At 43.1% G+C, this 16,193-nt stretch overlaps 1 protein-coding gene and 1 pseudogene across 9 annotated transcripts in view; both read left to right on the top strand.

Moving 5' to 3' along the window:
* Nucleotides 1–16,193, top strand: part of ZNF608 (zinc finger protein 608) — a 115,859-nt gene that overhangs the window by 96,184 nt on the left and 3,482 nt on the right. For all 9 annotated transcript variants that reach the window (XM_078365814.1, XM_078365816.1, XM_078365818.1 and 6 more), the window contains 6 exons: nt 4,447–4,534; nt 5,015–7,469; nt 9,488–9,905; nt 10,471–10,643; nt 12,708–12,861; nt 16,088–16,169. In XM_078365814.1, the coding sequence (XP_078221940.1) occupies nt 4,447–4,534; nt 5,015–7,469; nt 9,488–9,905; nt 10,471–10,643; nt 12,708–12,861; nt 16,088–16,169 (3,370 nt within the window). The remainder of the gene's footprint in view (nt 1–4,446; nt 4,535–5,014; nt 7,470–9,487; nt 9,906–10,470; nt 10,644–12,707; nt 12,862–16,087; nt 16,170–16,193) is intronic.
* LOC100895273 (high mobility group protein B1 pseudogene) lies at nt 14,291–16,165 on the top strand (annotated as a pseudogene).

The following is a 16,193-nucleotide window of genomic DNA, read 5'->3' on the forward strand; positions in this document are numbered from 1 at the left end:
GGATTACAGGCACACACCACCATGCCTGGCTAATTTTTATATGTTTAGTAGAGATGGGCTTTCACCACGTTGGCCAGGCTGGTCTCGAACTCGTGGCCTCAAGTGATCTGCTCACCTTGGCCTCCCAAAGTGGTGGGATTACAAGCATGAGCCTGGCCTGGTGAAATCTTTTATCAGTGATGAAGCTGGAGGGAAAAGGGACACACACACACTCACACACACGTCCTGAGAGTGTTGCACCAGCAGTGCAGTTGGCTTCTTGGTTTCATAGCTATTGCATCCTTGGAACTTTGGCCCATCATGGTTCTCTACCCCTCTTAGTACCTTTAGGCATCTACTTCTATTGCCAATTTTCCGGGACTTATATACTCCTCATTCAGATTCCCAATGTTAAGTCCCTGTTGGGCTGGCTGCCTTTGCTCCCAGTGCCCATCACTCATCCAGTCAGATGGGGGCAGGGTTAGGATCATGGGTCTAGGTGGGGGCACTATGAACATGAAATCTAGGGTCTAGTCTGATGTGACAGCATAAAGGGCCTACTCTAAAAATGCAGGTAATAGACAAAATTATACTTCCCCTTCTGCATTACAGTGTATGCCTGTATCTGTTCTGTTCTAAGCTTACAGACACTTGAACTACGGAGTTTAGATGGAGTCCCAAGTAAAACATGGTTGATTCTATAGCACCAATTAGTTACCTAATGTGTACCCCATAGACACACACAGTAAGTGTTTGTTGGGCTTGACATCTTCCAGGAAACCCTTTACTAAGGACCTAACAACACCGACTGAAATCATTATGAGGTCTCAGGCTTTTTTGGCTTGAGGAAGTAAGAGGCTCAGGTTATATAATAAAGACCTTGTTCTTATTAAATGTTCTGTAGATAATAGGCCTTTGCGGGCAGCATCTTAGACAAAGTCTTAACAATACAAAGAAGGAACCTGCATGTGGTCAGCACATTCTCACACCATCCATTGTACTTTTCAGCTGTATTCTTACTTTATTAGTAATAAGCCTCAGATATTTTTCAAGTATAAAATATTTGTTACAGTGCATTAGCTCCTGAGAATGGCCAGGCCCAGTCTATGGGTGGAAAGGGAAGAATAACAAACCTGGTAGAGCGCTTGAATGTACAGATGAAAAGTAGTTGTATTGAGTGACCTCAACACCTAGCTCACAGGCTAGATGTTCGAATAAATGCTCATGAAAAGAAACTATTTAATCTTTCTGGACTAAATGTACACTTATTTCCAATGTATATGTGAGAAATAGAACTTTATGCCCAGATTTATAAAATTCAAATTTGCACTTTTAAAGAACGAATTTTCATCATGGGCGTTTATGCCTTCACTAAGTATAGTCTGCTTTATATGACTGTGGGTTACAAAATGTTCAAGATTTTGGCAAAATGATAAATCATTTACATGTCTTAGAACTAAAACACCACCTTTATACTTGGCCCTTCACAATGGGGTGTTGTCTAAACACAGCTTCTTACAAAGCAACAATACACTGTGTAGTTTATATGAGAAACATTCCTTAAGCCTTCATTCCAACATAGAGTGGCAGATTTGGCTGCGTAAACATGTGCCTGTATATATTCACATATGAATTGTAGGCAGATTTAAATACTCTGTGGCATTGTGAAGTAGCTCATACATATAAAGAAAGATAGACACAAGCACACATATTTCATTAGCATACTTGATGGAGACTGTTCAAAATCTCCTTGGGAGTAAGGCATTTGTTTGGAGCATTTTAAATACGGAGTCCTTCTGGAAAAATAAGGGTGACTTATTTAGGCCCTTTGAAGTTAAAAACGGACTTTTCTTTCCAGGACTTTATTCCTTCCGAGTGCAAGTAACAACGGCATCACTTGTACTTCGATAAGAGGTCTGCTTGTGTGGCTTCTAGAAAGAGCAGCAGGAGCTGTGAATAATTTTACAGTGAGGAAGTTGCGACTGCAGATTTGCCTTTGTGACAGCTTCAACCTGTGGCCCCAGATAACCAGTGATTAATTGCCTGCCCTGGGTCCCTTCCTTTTTTCTGGCTCCAGGTTTTCCTTGACCCTGTTTTGAGACCATGAATTGCGTTCTGAGAGTTCTGTGTGGGCTGGCGTGCTTTGTGGAGCTGGTTGGGGGAGCGCGGCATGGTCAGGCAGACCGCAGCTTTCACTGTACCGCCGGGCTCGTTAGTGTGAATGAGCACGTGTCCGCGCTCACCGCGGAGCCCAGCAGCGCGGGCAGCCCTCTCGCCCCGAACGGCCACCGCGCCTTGGGGCCACGTCCCTTTGCCTCCACCACGCTCGCCTCTCCCCGGACGCTGCCTCCGTGCTCCGGGCGGCCGCCTCGGCCCAGCCAATCAGACGCGAGTGCTCGCAGCGGGCGCCGGCCAATCCGCGGCCAGCGTTCGATAGAAACGCGAAACCCTTAGGGGAAAAGCAATAACAAAAGCCTTTCACTGCAGACAAATGTTAAGTGTCTGTGCAGACTTTTCCTGTTTTTAATTTTATTACTGCAAGAATGGAGGGTTTGTTGTTTCTTTCATGTTTCCTTTCAAGCAATTTTAATTATACATTTGTGCTACATCAGGGACTCTGGAACGCAGTGATTCAGCCTATTTCATCTAAAGCTAAAATGCAGTAACCTTCTGGCAATACAGATATATTCCTGCACTGTAAATATAGCTGACATGCTAAAGAATTTTAAGCAGCTGCAAAGGTCTTTGACACCACACACAGTGCCCCAGAGAGCAGATGATGAGAAAACCAGCTCAGTCTTCCCCTTCTCCTCCTCTCCCACCCCCTCCCCTTTCCTGAAGGGATGGGCTCATAAAGAATCCTTTCCTCCAATTGTTCTGTCTTTTGCAAATTTTGACCAAATGCCTAATTACCATTGATTCGCATCGCAATATGAAATTTTATACTCAGTGGTTTTTAAAATATGTCCTGAGGGAATTACATTGGAATCAGCTGTGATTTGAGGAAATGCTTGCTTTGCTCCCTCCTAGCCTTTCCCCTGCTAGCCTATTGCTACAATAGACTGAATTAACACTGAGTAAATAATTCATCTGTTGCCTAAGTAATAGCAACATAGACCATATGGGAAACAATTTTAAAATCTCCTTTTGAGACTTTGGAAGGAATCCTTCTCTATTACTTGAGTCCCAACCACTCAAATATTTTACCTGCCGTTAAAAGGTTCCCAAGGAAATGAGTCTTACCTTGTGAGGTTTCCCTTACCGTCAAGGAGCCCATTACAGGTTTTCTGTAAAATTCAGAATGGCAGTGGTAATGCAAGTGAGCAAACCAGCTAGAAATAGACTTTGGCTAATGTCTTCTGGTGCTTCCAAGAAAGAGTAGGGGTAGGTGCAGAAAACAAAGACTTAGTTAAATATTTTCTTTCCTCTAGTATTTATGTATGTCTCAAAATCAAGATTCTATTAAAAATGCTTTAAAGAAGTTTTTTTTTTTTTTTTTAATTTGGCATTTGTCCTCTCAGAAATAAAGAGGATATTATATCTTGTTTCTCTGTGACATTTGGTATACCAAGCGCACTTAAGTTTAGTAATTCACAGATGCAGTGCTAAATTAAATTGTCTGTCTGCAAAGCAGTTGGAAAAAGCAGAATGGCTTGCAGGAAACAAGTGTGTTAGTTTTGAGATTTCTTTTCTAATCCTCTGAGGCAAATGCTTACCAAAGTTGATTCCAAAGATAACCCCAAGAGCAAATCTATTGTGCACATTTATTTTCTTAAGAGGACTATTTTAGGAGTCCTTAATATGAAACAAGACCAAACACTGAAACAGATACGGTACTGAGGCTGATTATTTTCTCACAAAACCGAAGAGGGGAGGATTAAGAAAGAGAAATCACAGTTGATTGTCTGTTATCTGGTAAGTCCCCACTCTCCCCTCTATGCCTATTTTTTATGCACCTGCATAATGTTTTTTCTTAATAAAAATCACCATCATTTTATATTGTTGAATTGGAAACAAAACCAACCGATTCCTTTCAGTCGCACTCTGGTTTAAGCTCTGGTAACTGGCGCTAGTTTATGTTGGCTCTTTGCCAAACGAAAGCAATTATGTGTAATAATAGAAAAATTAAGAGGTGAATGTTGCTGTTTTACAGCAGGACATGGCAAAAACCATTTCCTTCTGTCAGCAGTATCTTGATTACACTCACACAGTTTCACCCTTTTGTACCACATGCGCACGCGCACAAATGCACAACACACATTATTTCCTGTGGGTTTTAACTTGAGGTCACTGAAACCAGAAAGAGGAAGAATGCAAACCGCAGCTTTTGAAAGCAAATGAGAATAGAACTTTGCTGGAAAAAAAAGAAAAGAAAGAGAAAGGAAGAAAGAAGGGGAGAGTAAGTGAACTGGAAATAAGAGTAATCAGTGGTAACTATGATCCTTTTTCATCCTCTGCCTTCTGCAGGTGTTCTAGTGGTCAATGTCACCTGGAGGAACAAAACATATGTGGGAACCCTACTGGACTGCACCAAGCATGACTGGGCCCCTCCCAGGTAGGAGCAGGGCCTTTTATTTCCCTCCTTCCTGCATCCTGTCTTTGCAGAGAAACTATAGAGAGGGATTCATAACACATAAAAAAGTGTGCCTGTAATTGAAACCAGGCAAAGGAGAAATGAGCAGTAAGATTGAATGCAGTAAAATGCAGATACTAGATTTCTTTTCTATCAGAAGATCTGTACTCCCTACCCCTTCTCTCCTGCCTTTGTTTTCATTTTTTTTTTTTTTCAAAATGGGAATTTGAACTGGATTGGAAGCTAGCTACTTGAGCTATTTTTCTTTGGTTTTTGTGAGAAAAAATATAAGCCCTTGGTAGCCTGCCCTTTGCAAGTGTTGGAAATTGTCAGTCTTCTCCTTGACTGGGCCCAGCCCTTAAGCTACTGGAGTGCTGACTCCTCTGCTGCGTTGTGTACTTTGCGATTTCACCTGGCTCTTTCGGGGATGCTCATTTTCACATCTGTTGCTTGCTTCCATAGGTTTTGTGAGTCACCGACAAGTGACCTGGAGATGAGAGGGGGCCGGGGCAGAGGGAAGAGAGCGAGGTCTGCTGCTGCCGCCCCGGGCTCCGAGGCCAGCTTCACGGAGTCCAGAGGGCTGCAGAACAAGAACAGAGGGGGGGCCAATGGGAAAGGGAGGCGGGGCAGCCTCAATGCCAGCGGTCGAAGGACACCCCCAAATTGTGCCGCTGAGGACATCAAAGCCAGCCCTTCCTCCACCAACAAAAGGAAAAACAAGCCTCCAATGGAGCTGGACCTGAACTCCAGCTCTGAGGACACTAAGCCTGGGAAGCGTGTCCGCACAAATTCCAGAAGCACCCCCACTACCCCTCAAGGGAAACCAGAGACTACTTTTTTGGACCAAGGCTGCTCTTCTCCGGTATTAATCGACTGTCCCCACCCAAACTGCAACAAAAAGTACAAGCACATTAATGGCCTGAGGTACCACCAGGCTCATGCACACTTAGACCCGGAAAACAAGCTGGAGTTCGAGCCTGACAGCGAGGACAAGATCTCGGACTGCGAGGAAGCGTTGAGTAATGTGGCACTGGAATGCAGCGAGCCAAGCACAAGCATATCTGCTTATGACCAGGTGAAGGCACCGGCATCCCCTGGGGCCGGAAACCCGCCTGGGACCCCAAAGGGAAAGAGAGAGCTGATGAGCAATGGCCCAGGTTCCATTATTGGTGCTAAAACTGGGAAGAATTCTGGCAAAAAGAAGGGCCTTAACAACGAGCTGAACAACCTTCCAGTCATCTCCAACATGACGGCCACGTTAGACAGTTGCTCGGCCGCAGACGGCAGTTTGGCTGCTGAGATGCCTAAACTGGAAGCAGAGGGATTAATTGACAAGAAAAATTTAGGAGATAAAGAAAAGGGCAAGAAAGCTAACAACTGCAAAATGGACAAAAACCTCTCTAAACTGAAGAGCGCCCGGCCCATTGCCCCTGCCCCAGCCCCCACTCCCCCGCAGCTAATCGCTATACCCACTGCAACCTTTACAACCACCACCACGGGGACAATACCCGGACTGCCCTCCCTCACAACGACTGTTGTTCAGGCTACACCAAAGAGTCCTCCATTAAAACCCATTCAACCAAAGCCCACGATTATGGGAGAGCCCATCACCGTGAACCCAGCTCTAGTGTCACTCAAAGACAAAAAGAAAAAGGAGAAGCGAAAGCTGAAGGACAAAGAAGGGAAAGAGACAGGAAGCCCAAAAATGGACGCCAAGCTGGGGAAACTAGAGGACTCCAAGGGTGCCAGCAAAGATCTACCTGGCCATTTTTTAAAGGATCATCTCAACAAGAATGAAGGGCTGGCAAATGGACTGTCAGAGTCTCAGGAGAGCCGCATGGCCAGTATTAAAGCCGAAGCCGATAAGGTTTACACTTTTACCGACAACGCTCCCAGCCCTTCCATCGGGAGCGCCTCGAGGATGGAGTGCAGCACTTTGGTGAACGGGCAGGCACCAATGGCACCTCTGCATGTGTTGACCCAGAATGGGGCCGAGAGTTCAGCCGCCAAGACAAGCAGCCCGGCCTATTCGGACATATCCGATGCTGCTGATGATGGTGGTTCTGACAGCAGGTCCGAGGGCATGAGATCAAAGGCCGGTTCCCCATCAGATATTGTTTCTAGTAAGGACGGTGTAGTGAAAGGGCATTCTTCAACCACAGCACAATCATCTCAACTGAAAGAGTCCCATTCTCCCTATTACCATGGCTATGATCCTTATTATTCTCCAAGTTACATGCACCCTGGGCAGGTTGGCATCCCTGCAGCTGGAAGTAGTGGGAGCACACAGGGAATAAAGATCAAGAAGGAGTCTGAGGAAGAGGCCGAAAAGAAAGACAAGGCAGAGCAGTTAGATTCTAAGAAAGTGGATCACAGTTCTGCATCTTTACAGCCTCAGCACCAGTCAGTGATCACACAAAGACATCCTGCCCTGGCTCAGTCACTTTATTATGGCCAGTATGCCTATGGGCTCTATATGGACCAGAAGTCTCTGATGGCTACCAGCCCAGCCTATAGACAGCAATATGAGAAGTACTATGAAGACCAGAGGTTGGCAGAGCAGAAAATGGCCCAGACTGGGAGAGGAGACTGTGAAAGGAAAAGTGAGCTCCCCTTGAAAGAGCTGGGCAAGGAGGAAACTAAACAGAAAAACATGCCATCGGCCACAATCTCAAAAGCTCCCTCTACTCCGGAGCCTAACAAAAACCATTCTAAACTAGGGCCATCAGTGCCTAATAAAACTGAGGAGACAGGTAAATCGCAGCTTCTCTCCAATCACCAGCAGCAGCTTCAGGCCGACAGCTTCAAAGCTAAGCAGATGGAAAACCACCAGCTTATTAAGGAGGCTGTAGAAATGAAGTCTGTCATGGACTCTATGAAGCAGACAGGTGTAGACCCAACCTCGAGATTTAAACAAGTAAGATTGTGGAGCGTGGCCCCAACAGGGAGAGAGCAGTCTGAGACTTGTATTATACATGTCTGGGCTTGATCTGGTTAGACCTCTGACACAGGAAGGAAACCCACATTAAGAGTTTTTTCCTCTTCTCTTGAAAATATCTTAAGATTCTCGGGAGTTACTGTGTAGCTCTCAAATGTACATTATCACTATTTTCTTGTCATGTTATATAGTAAAAGGAACTGTGGACATGTGCTTTGCAGATTGTGTTCTATGCCACTAACTCGCTCTGTGACTCTGATGAGGTCTCTTAATTTCTGACTTAGACCAAGGCGAGGGCATTCCATGATGGGGCTGCTGAATTCCCACTCTGAGATTCTGAGTCTCATCTCTAAAACATTTATTTTCCATTTTCAAATTTCTGTTCGCATCTTCTTGGAAGATAATAAAGACTGGTAAAAACTGGGTTCCTACATTCACATACCCCATTTAGTTTTAGTTTTTGTTTTTAAGACCAGGTCTTGCTCTTGTTGCCCAGGCTAGAATGTAGTGGGGTGATCTCAACTCACTGCAACTTCCACCTCTTGGGTTCAACCAATTCTCCTGCCTCAGCCTCCTGAGTAGCTGGGATTATAGGCGCACACCACCACGCCCGGCTCATTTTTGTAGTTTTAGTAGAGATGGGGTTCCACCATGTTGGTCAGGCTAGTCTTGAACTCCTGACTTCATGATCAGCCCTCCTCAGCCTCCCAAAGTGATGGGATTACAGGTGTGAGCCAACCGTGCCTGGCCTTATTCGTGTTTTTAATAGAATTTGGGGCCCAAATTTCTTTTTCAGGGTGTCAGAGATGCCTAGGTTTCAGCTTTACACTCTGTGTTAAGTACCCAAAAACCCAGAGCTTTAGTGCTGAACATTTGTGAGGAGGGCGAGGAGGTTTGGGTGGCGGTACTCAGCAGCTCTCCCAGAGCCCCCCGGGGTCAGTCAGCTTGAGAACACCTGAAAATTGGTCACCATGAAACCACAAATGTGCTAGCACCTTCTATCATGGTTCACACATCCTTACCCACTGCAACCCCGTCAGCATCAATCCTCGTATTGCCAAGCACTATACACCCCCACTCTGGCCCTAACTGCCATGCTTAGATAATCCCTGGTGCATTAGAGCAAGTACCACTACCACCCCCCGCACCACCACCACCCACACACACATATTCACTTACACCTAACTTTGCATATTCTCTGAGAACCTGAATCCCCCCAGTGGGTGTATATCATGAATGGGATGGGCATCACAAAGGTTTAGGATTCTCAGTTACCCCACTTCCAGAGGCGTAAATCAGGCTGTCACTTCACAGGTCTGCATAAGAATGATACAATTTGGGGGCTTTATAGATGGCTTTGTTTTCCAGTAGAGAAGCCATAATGTGTGCTATTAATTTGAAATTTTGTTTTGATTAAGATGATAGCACATAATGAGAAGTGAGCCAATATATTAAGCCTCAGCTGCAGTAGATGAGGAAAATGTATTAGGAAACCAAGAGTTTTTCCTCGTAAGTGATGTTAATAGCTATAGCAATTACTTAAATTTACTATTATTAGCTTGAGTTAGAGTTTTTAACACTCTTTTGACCTGTGCGAGATATTAAAAGGCAAATGAAGGTGGAATTGAATATGTCTGAGGATGCTATTTAATGTTGAGAAATTACAATAAGGGCCCAGCTCTGAATTTCAGCAGACCTGAGTTTGAAGCCCAGCTCTGCGACTGGGTAGCAACATGACCTTGATGTTGCTTGAACTTCAAACGCTTCGGTTTTGTCTTCTGTACAAGGGATCAGTAGTAACACTGCTTACCTGGGACATTATTACCTTGTAAGAGAAGGAGGCAAAGCAATTAGCACGGTGTCTAGCACATAAATAAATGTCAACTTAGCATTAAAATTGAGAGTAATAGTGCTGTCATGATCATTAACAAGTTTTCTTTAAAATTGAAATTTTTAAACAAATCTAATGTTTTTTTCTTTAAAAAAAAAAAAATCAGGATCCAGATTCAAGAACGTGGCATCATTACGTATACCAGCCCAAATATCTGGATCAGCAAAAGTCAGAAGAACTTGAGAGAGAGAAGAAGTTAAAAGAGGATAGTCCCAGGAAAACCCCTAATAAAGAGAGTGGTGTGCCTAGCCTTCCTGTATCATTAACGAGCATTAAAGAGGAGCCCAAAGAGGCTAAGCGTCCTGATTCTCAATCAATGGAGGAGAGCAAGCTGAAAAACGATGATCGAAAGACTCCTGTGAACTGGAAGGACTCTCGGGGAACAAGAGTGGCTGTCTCCTCACCCATGAGTCAGCATCAGTCATACATACAGTACTTGCATGCCTATCCTTACCCACAGATGTACGACCCAAGCCATCCTGCATACCGAGCTGTTTCTCCAGTCCTAATGCACAGTTACCCTGGTACGTGTTGTCGGTTCTGACTATATTGGAGGGAAGAGGCGATGTTCAAATATTAGCTGTTAAAAACTCAAGATAAATTAGAAGCTTCAAGAGTGACATTTGTTTTGCTTGTTGTTACGCTGTTTAAAGTCCTGAAGATGAAATTGATTTAATATAAGATTTCTTTTAATGAAATGTCAAGAATCTTCAGCTATAGTTTCCATAGTCTCTGATGGTCTGCTATAGCTGTTAGACTGACAGATACTTTATAGCCTATGAAAATATTCTAAGCACTTACTGTCATAATCATTATAGCTACTGTTCCTTTCACTTAAGCGGACACGTAAATGTATGAAATGGCTGTAAGCTCAATTCTGTTTATAACCTCCCTTCATCAGGATGAATTAACTGGTAGAAGAAAATTGGAGAAGCTAGATACAGTTTAATGATGATGTAGCCCATTCTTAATGGAACTCCCTATTTTAAGATCTCTTTGACTCTTATCCCAAATTCATGTAACCCACATGATTTTTTTTTTTAAAGATACAGTCCTTAACTTGATGTGGCATTTGTTGTTTATCTGCAGGGGCCTATCTCTCTCCAGGATTTCATTATCCTGTTTATGGGAAGATGTCAGGGAGAGAAGAGACAGAGAAAGTCAATACCAGCCCTAGCATCAACACGAAAACAACCACTGAATCTAAAGCACTGGATTTGCTCCAGCAGCATGCTAACCAATACCGCAGCAAGTCTCCTGCTGTAAGCCTCCTTTTGTTGTTATTTAAAAGTACTGTGTTTGGGGGAGAAGGGGGAACAAGCTAGAGAACAGTCTTGAAATATAAATGGGTTTCAGAACCCAGCTGTGATTTCAGGTTGCTGTTTTATCCTAATACATAAAGAATGGAGTGTTCAAAAGTAAGATGCTTCCACGCGTGCGAGAAAATTGTTAAAGCTTGTGTGGCAGTAGCAAGGTTTTCTTGCAAAAATCTAGTATACCTTGCTTACCCAGGAGGATGGTTGTTAGGTAGAAATTTAAATTCATAGGAACCAACTTCTGGTGCAAAATACGTTTGATAAGACATTGAGGAATTAGGTAACAGAAGAGGCTACAAACTGGTTGGCCTTTTGGGCAAATCAAGCTTTTCAAAAACATATTTTCTTGTGGGATAGGTTTTAAAAATCAGATATTTTACATTCAAATTCAGATGACCTCTTTTAATACAACAGAAAATCTGGGCCAGGTGTGGTGGCTCACACCTGTAATCCCAGCACTTTGGGAGGCTAAGGTAGGCAGATCACCCAAGGTCAGGAGTTCAAGACCATCCTGGCCAACATGGTGAAACTCTGTCTCTACTAAAAACACAATAATTAGCCTGGCATGGTGGTTGGCACCTGTAATTCCAGCTCCTTGGGAGGTTGAGGTAGGAGAATCACTTCAGCCTGGGAGGCAGAGGTTGCAATGAGCAGAAATTGTGCCACTGCACACAAGCTGGGGCAACAGAGCAAGATACTCTGTCTCACAAAAAAAAATCAAAAAGACAATAGAAAATCGGGTTCAAAATCTTCTAGCAGTAGCTGATGGGAGCAAGTAGCCCCATCTAGGCAGTAAGTCCTGCTTCCCACCAATGTGCATGGATATAAATAGAAGCGCTTCAACCTGCATCACTTACCTTTGTTGTTAGCTTGACTTCTGGAGAGATTTGAGGTTTCTACTACTTGTATTGACCCTTCATATTCACGTCATCAATGCCCATGGTTGGGGGTTCATCACTAGCAAAGCCGAGTGCTCGTGACATGTAATAAGGCACAATTTGAGCCTTGCACACTGAGGCTCGTATGCAAGAGGAATTCATGTGGCTTAGGGGTGAGAACTGTGTCTGCTGTTTTTTCGCCTTGATTCTTTGTCATGTCCCTTTAACTCTGCTGAAGTAGTACAAATATGTGTCTGTGAAAGGTGGCTCTTCCCCAAAAAGGGTGAGTGCTCTAGTCCTAGAGATGGTTGTGAAGAGAGACTCAACAAAAATAGGATGGTGCTTGGCTATGAAAGAGTTTAAGGTACATTGAAACAATAATATCTGCAATGTGTATAGGTCCACCAGCGACTCTATAGAGAAACTAGAAAAGGGGATTTCTGAATCTTTTTCTGAGTCTTCCTTCTTAGTACAAGGATTTCTTTTAAGTGAGAAGGATAACGTTAGTTAAAGGGTGGTTAGGTTCTAAAGGTAGAAGGGCATAGGAAATAAACCATCCTTACCCCAGACTATGGTTTGGGAGGAAAGGAGCTTCTCTGTGGGAGTTCAGAAATTGAGAGATTCCAAATGCGAGTGTAGGACACTGATTTCTTGTGCTTTATATTGGCATATAATTTTAGGGCATGTTTTTTCAGTAGAACAAAATGCGTACACACACATTTAAAATTGTGAGATAGGTTCTCCCCACAAAATACAAGTGTAATTGGAAAACTTGACTTTGAAGGTATCTCCAAAACAATTTATTTTGTAGCAGTTGTTTCTGGGAAGCAAGTGGGTGAATTCTTAACCTGCACTTATGAACGAATATAGAGAGAAGTCCTTATTTTCATCATTTCAGGAAAACATTGGTGTCACTTGGTTTACTTTGGGTGGAGCAGTTCCTTAGTGTTGGCTTAATTCCAAATGAAACTAATGCATGTCTTTTGAAATCTCTTTAGTTTCTAAAGAATTATATCCTTATATTTACTTTTAATCATTAACAAAATATCGTCGAAGGGACAAAGGTGGTTTAGTACTCTTCTAAGTTGATTTTCAGAGCATTAAGGGGGGAAATTTCTCTTTTCTGTTGCAGCCAGTGGAAAAGGCTACAGCTGAGCGGGAACGGGAGGCAGAAAGGGAAAGGGATCGCCACTCCCCCTTCGGCCAGCGGCACCTGCACACGCACCACCACACCCATGTTGGCATGGGTTACCCGCTAATCCCGGGTCAATACGACCCTTTTCAAGGTCAGCAGCTCTGTCATTACTGTGTCTTTGGCCATTCTGCTTTGGAAAACAGTTGTTAAAATTGCATTTCACATCTTAAAATAAAAATATTGAGCTTTGAGTTCACATTAGCTCTCAGGAGGGTTTTTAACACTTATTTCCTAGTGACACAGCTAAGGCTATTCTCACATCTTTGTATTCTATTGAGACATGAAATGGCTACCACTTAATAATTGTCACCAGTTGATGTTATCTGCGGCTTACTGTTATCTCACAGACTGAGGGTGGCGGCCAGTGTCTGGGGCACTGAATATAACAATCAGAAGATCAGATATCTACTTCAGAGAAATTGTAGGAAAAGGGGGAGATGGTGGGAGGCTTTGGTGAAATTACATGCTCTGATTTCTGCATGGGTTTGAAGTTGCTCTTTTCGCATGGAAGTCGTGGGAGTAATGTGATCAGGTTTAACAGTTTTATAACCTTATTCAAACTCTACACCGCTGTGACTTCACTAAATGGGAGAACTGAGAAAGAAAAACATTTTTAAAAAGCCATCGGATTGATATGAGGGAAACTTCACCTTGTTTACTAGTTGAACATGTATTATTTGTCCCATCTTTGTTATTTCCTAGCAGGTGGGTGATGTCACCATCTCTAAAACTGGCTAGAATACCACAGGTTGCATGGCTTTAAGCAACAAGAATTTATTTTCTCCCAGTTCTGGAGGATGGACGTTCAAGATCTGGGCGGCAGCACAGCCAGCCTCTGCTGAGGCCTCTCTTCCTGGCCTGTGTGTAGCCGCTGTCTTGCTGTGCGCTCATATGACCTCTTCTTTGTCCATGAGCTGGTGGGTGGGGAAGGGGCAGGGGGTCCCTCGTGTGCTTTCCTGTAAGGACACTAATCCTGTCCTATTAGGGTCCCACCGGTACGACCTCATTTAACCTTAATTACCTTCCTCTAGGTCCCATCTCCAAATCTAATCACATTATGGATTTAAGGCTTCAACATATTTTAAGCAGACATAATTTAGCCTATTGCCCTTGCCAAGTTGCCTCTTTCACTGCTGTGTGAATAGAAAGTAAGAGAATATGTTTGAAGGTGTTTCCAAAACTGGGAAGTGATATACAAATGTGAAGGGTCATTCTTATGTACTCTAGTCTTTTTACTTAGTGTCAATTAGTAATGTTGTTAAAAGAGAGCTTTTCAATTTCTTAATTTGTATTGGGTCTGGTAAGAACTTGGAAGAGAGAGAGGTTTTATTTCTAGTCTAACACATTATATATAAAGTATATATGAGCAGAAAATAATTGTCTCTTTTAAGATAATATCATTATTGTCATTTTACTGTCTTACATTACCTCTGGGAAATGAAAATGTATCCAAATAGATTGCAGTACATTGAGCTCCATAGAGACAGTGCCGGGGCAAGTGAGAGCCGGATGGGCACTGGGCGACTCTGTGCCTCGCTGAGGAAAAATAACTAAACATGGGCAAAGGAGATCCTAAGAAGCCGAGAGACAAAATGTCATCACATGCATTTTTTGCGCAAACTTGTCAGGAGGAGCATAAGAAGACGCACCCTGATGCTTCAGTCAACTTCTCAGAGTTTTCTAAGAAGTGCTCAGAGAGGTGGAAGACCATGTCTGCTAAAGAGAAGGGAAAACTTGAAGATAGGGCAAAGGCGGACAAGGCCCGTTATGAGAGGGAAATGAAAACCTATATTTCTCCTAAAGGGGAGACAAAAAAGAAGTTCAAGGATCCCAATGCACCCAAGAGGCCTCCTTCGGCCTTTTTCCTGTTCTGCTCTGAGTATCGCCCAAAAATCAAAGGAGAACACCCTAGCCTGCCCATTGGTGATGTTGTGAAGAAACTGGGAGAGATGTGGAATAACACTGCTGCAGATGACAAGCAGCCTTATGAAAAGAAGGAAAAATTCCAAACGGATATTACTGCATATTGAGCTAAAGGAAAGCCTGATGCAGCAAAAAAGGGAGTTGTCAAGGTTGAAAAAAGCAAGAAAAAGAAGGAAGAGGAGGAAGATGAAGAGGATGAGGAGGAATAGGAAGAAGATGAAGATGAAGAAGATGATGATGATGAATAAGTTGGTTCTAGCGCAGTTTTGTTTTCTTGTCTATAAAGCATTTAACCCCCTTGTACACAACTCACTCCTTTTAAAGAAAAAATTGAAATGTAAGGCTGTGTAAGATTTGTTTTTAAACTGAACACGGAGTCTTTTTTTGTATAGTTAACACGCTACCGAATGTGTCTTTAGACAGCCCTGTCCTGGTGGTATTTTCAATGGCCACTAACCTTGCCGGGTACAGTATGGGGGTTGTAAACTGGCATGGAAATTTAAAGCAAGTTCTTGTTGGTGCACAGCACAAATTAGTTATATATGGGGATGGTAGTTTTTTCATCTTCAGTTGTCTCTGATGCAGCCTGTATGAAATAACTGTTGTTCTGTTAACTGAATACCACTCTGTAATTGCAAAAAAAAAAAAAGTTGCAGCTGTTTTGTTGACATTCTGAATGCTTCTAAGTAAATACAATTTTTTTTATTAGGAAAAAAAAAAAGAAAGAAAGAAAATGTATCCAAATAAAAGACATAGAAGGAGACATGGTAATCTTCCCTAGGTTTGCGTTTTTTTACTCTGTTTTTCCCCAGGACTGTCTTCTATAGAATTTAAAAGAATTCTCTATTAGGCACCATCATGCCATTTGGAGCTATTACAGGCTCTGACTGCTACCTTCATCTTGTGGGGTGAAAGTTAAGAGCGTTTCTAAGTTTGATTTACTGATTCTGTGTACCTTATGAGATGCATTGTGTTCAGTCGCTGGGGAGAATGTTAAAGTGATAACAATTATTATGAAAGTATTGTATTCCAGGCAGATAGCATGCGGCTTCTGTAATTCGCTGTGACTTTTGATTCCTGTTGTTACCTGGCATCTATTATTTCTCCTGAGCTTCCTATTCAGGAATGCATGCAAACCATTTAGCACCATGCAGAGTCGGAATGCTGCATCTCCTTTTAATAGCTATGAAGAAAACTGCAGAGTGTTCAAGAAAGGATAGGTAGCAAATAGACCAAATGGTTTATACTGTGTTCTTGCTGCATGAAACAGTTCACGTGTGTGTTCAGGAGAGGACAGTGTGCTGCTGCTGGGTCTGTGGCCCTTCTCCACTAGGCCTGTATCTACTCTTGTCCTTCTAAAGGTCACAGACACTCTATATTTTTGTCTCCATTAGGCTTGACCTCTGCTGCCCTTGTTGCCTCTCAGCAGGTGGCCGCCCAGGCATCTGCATCTGGAATGTTTCCTGGACAAAGAAGGTAAATATCCTCTACATTTTAAAT

Source organism: Callithrix jacchus, chromosome 2 (genome assembly GCF_049354715.1).
Source record: "Callithrix jacchus isolate 240 chromosome 2, calJac240_pri, whole genome shotgun sequence".
NCBI classification, from domain to species: domain Eukaryota; kingdom Metazoa; phylum Chordata; class Mammalia; order Primates; family Cebidae; genus Callithrix; species Callithrix jacchus.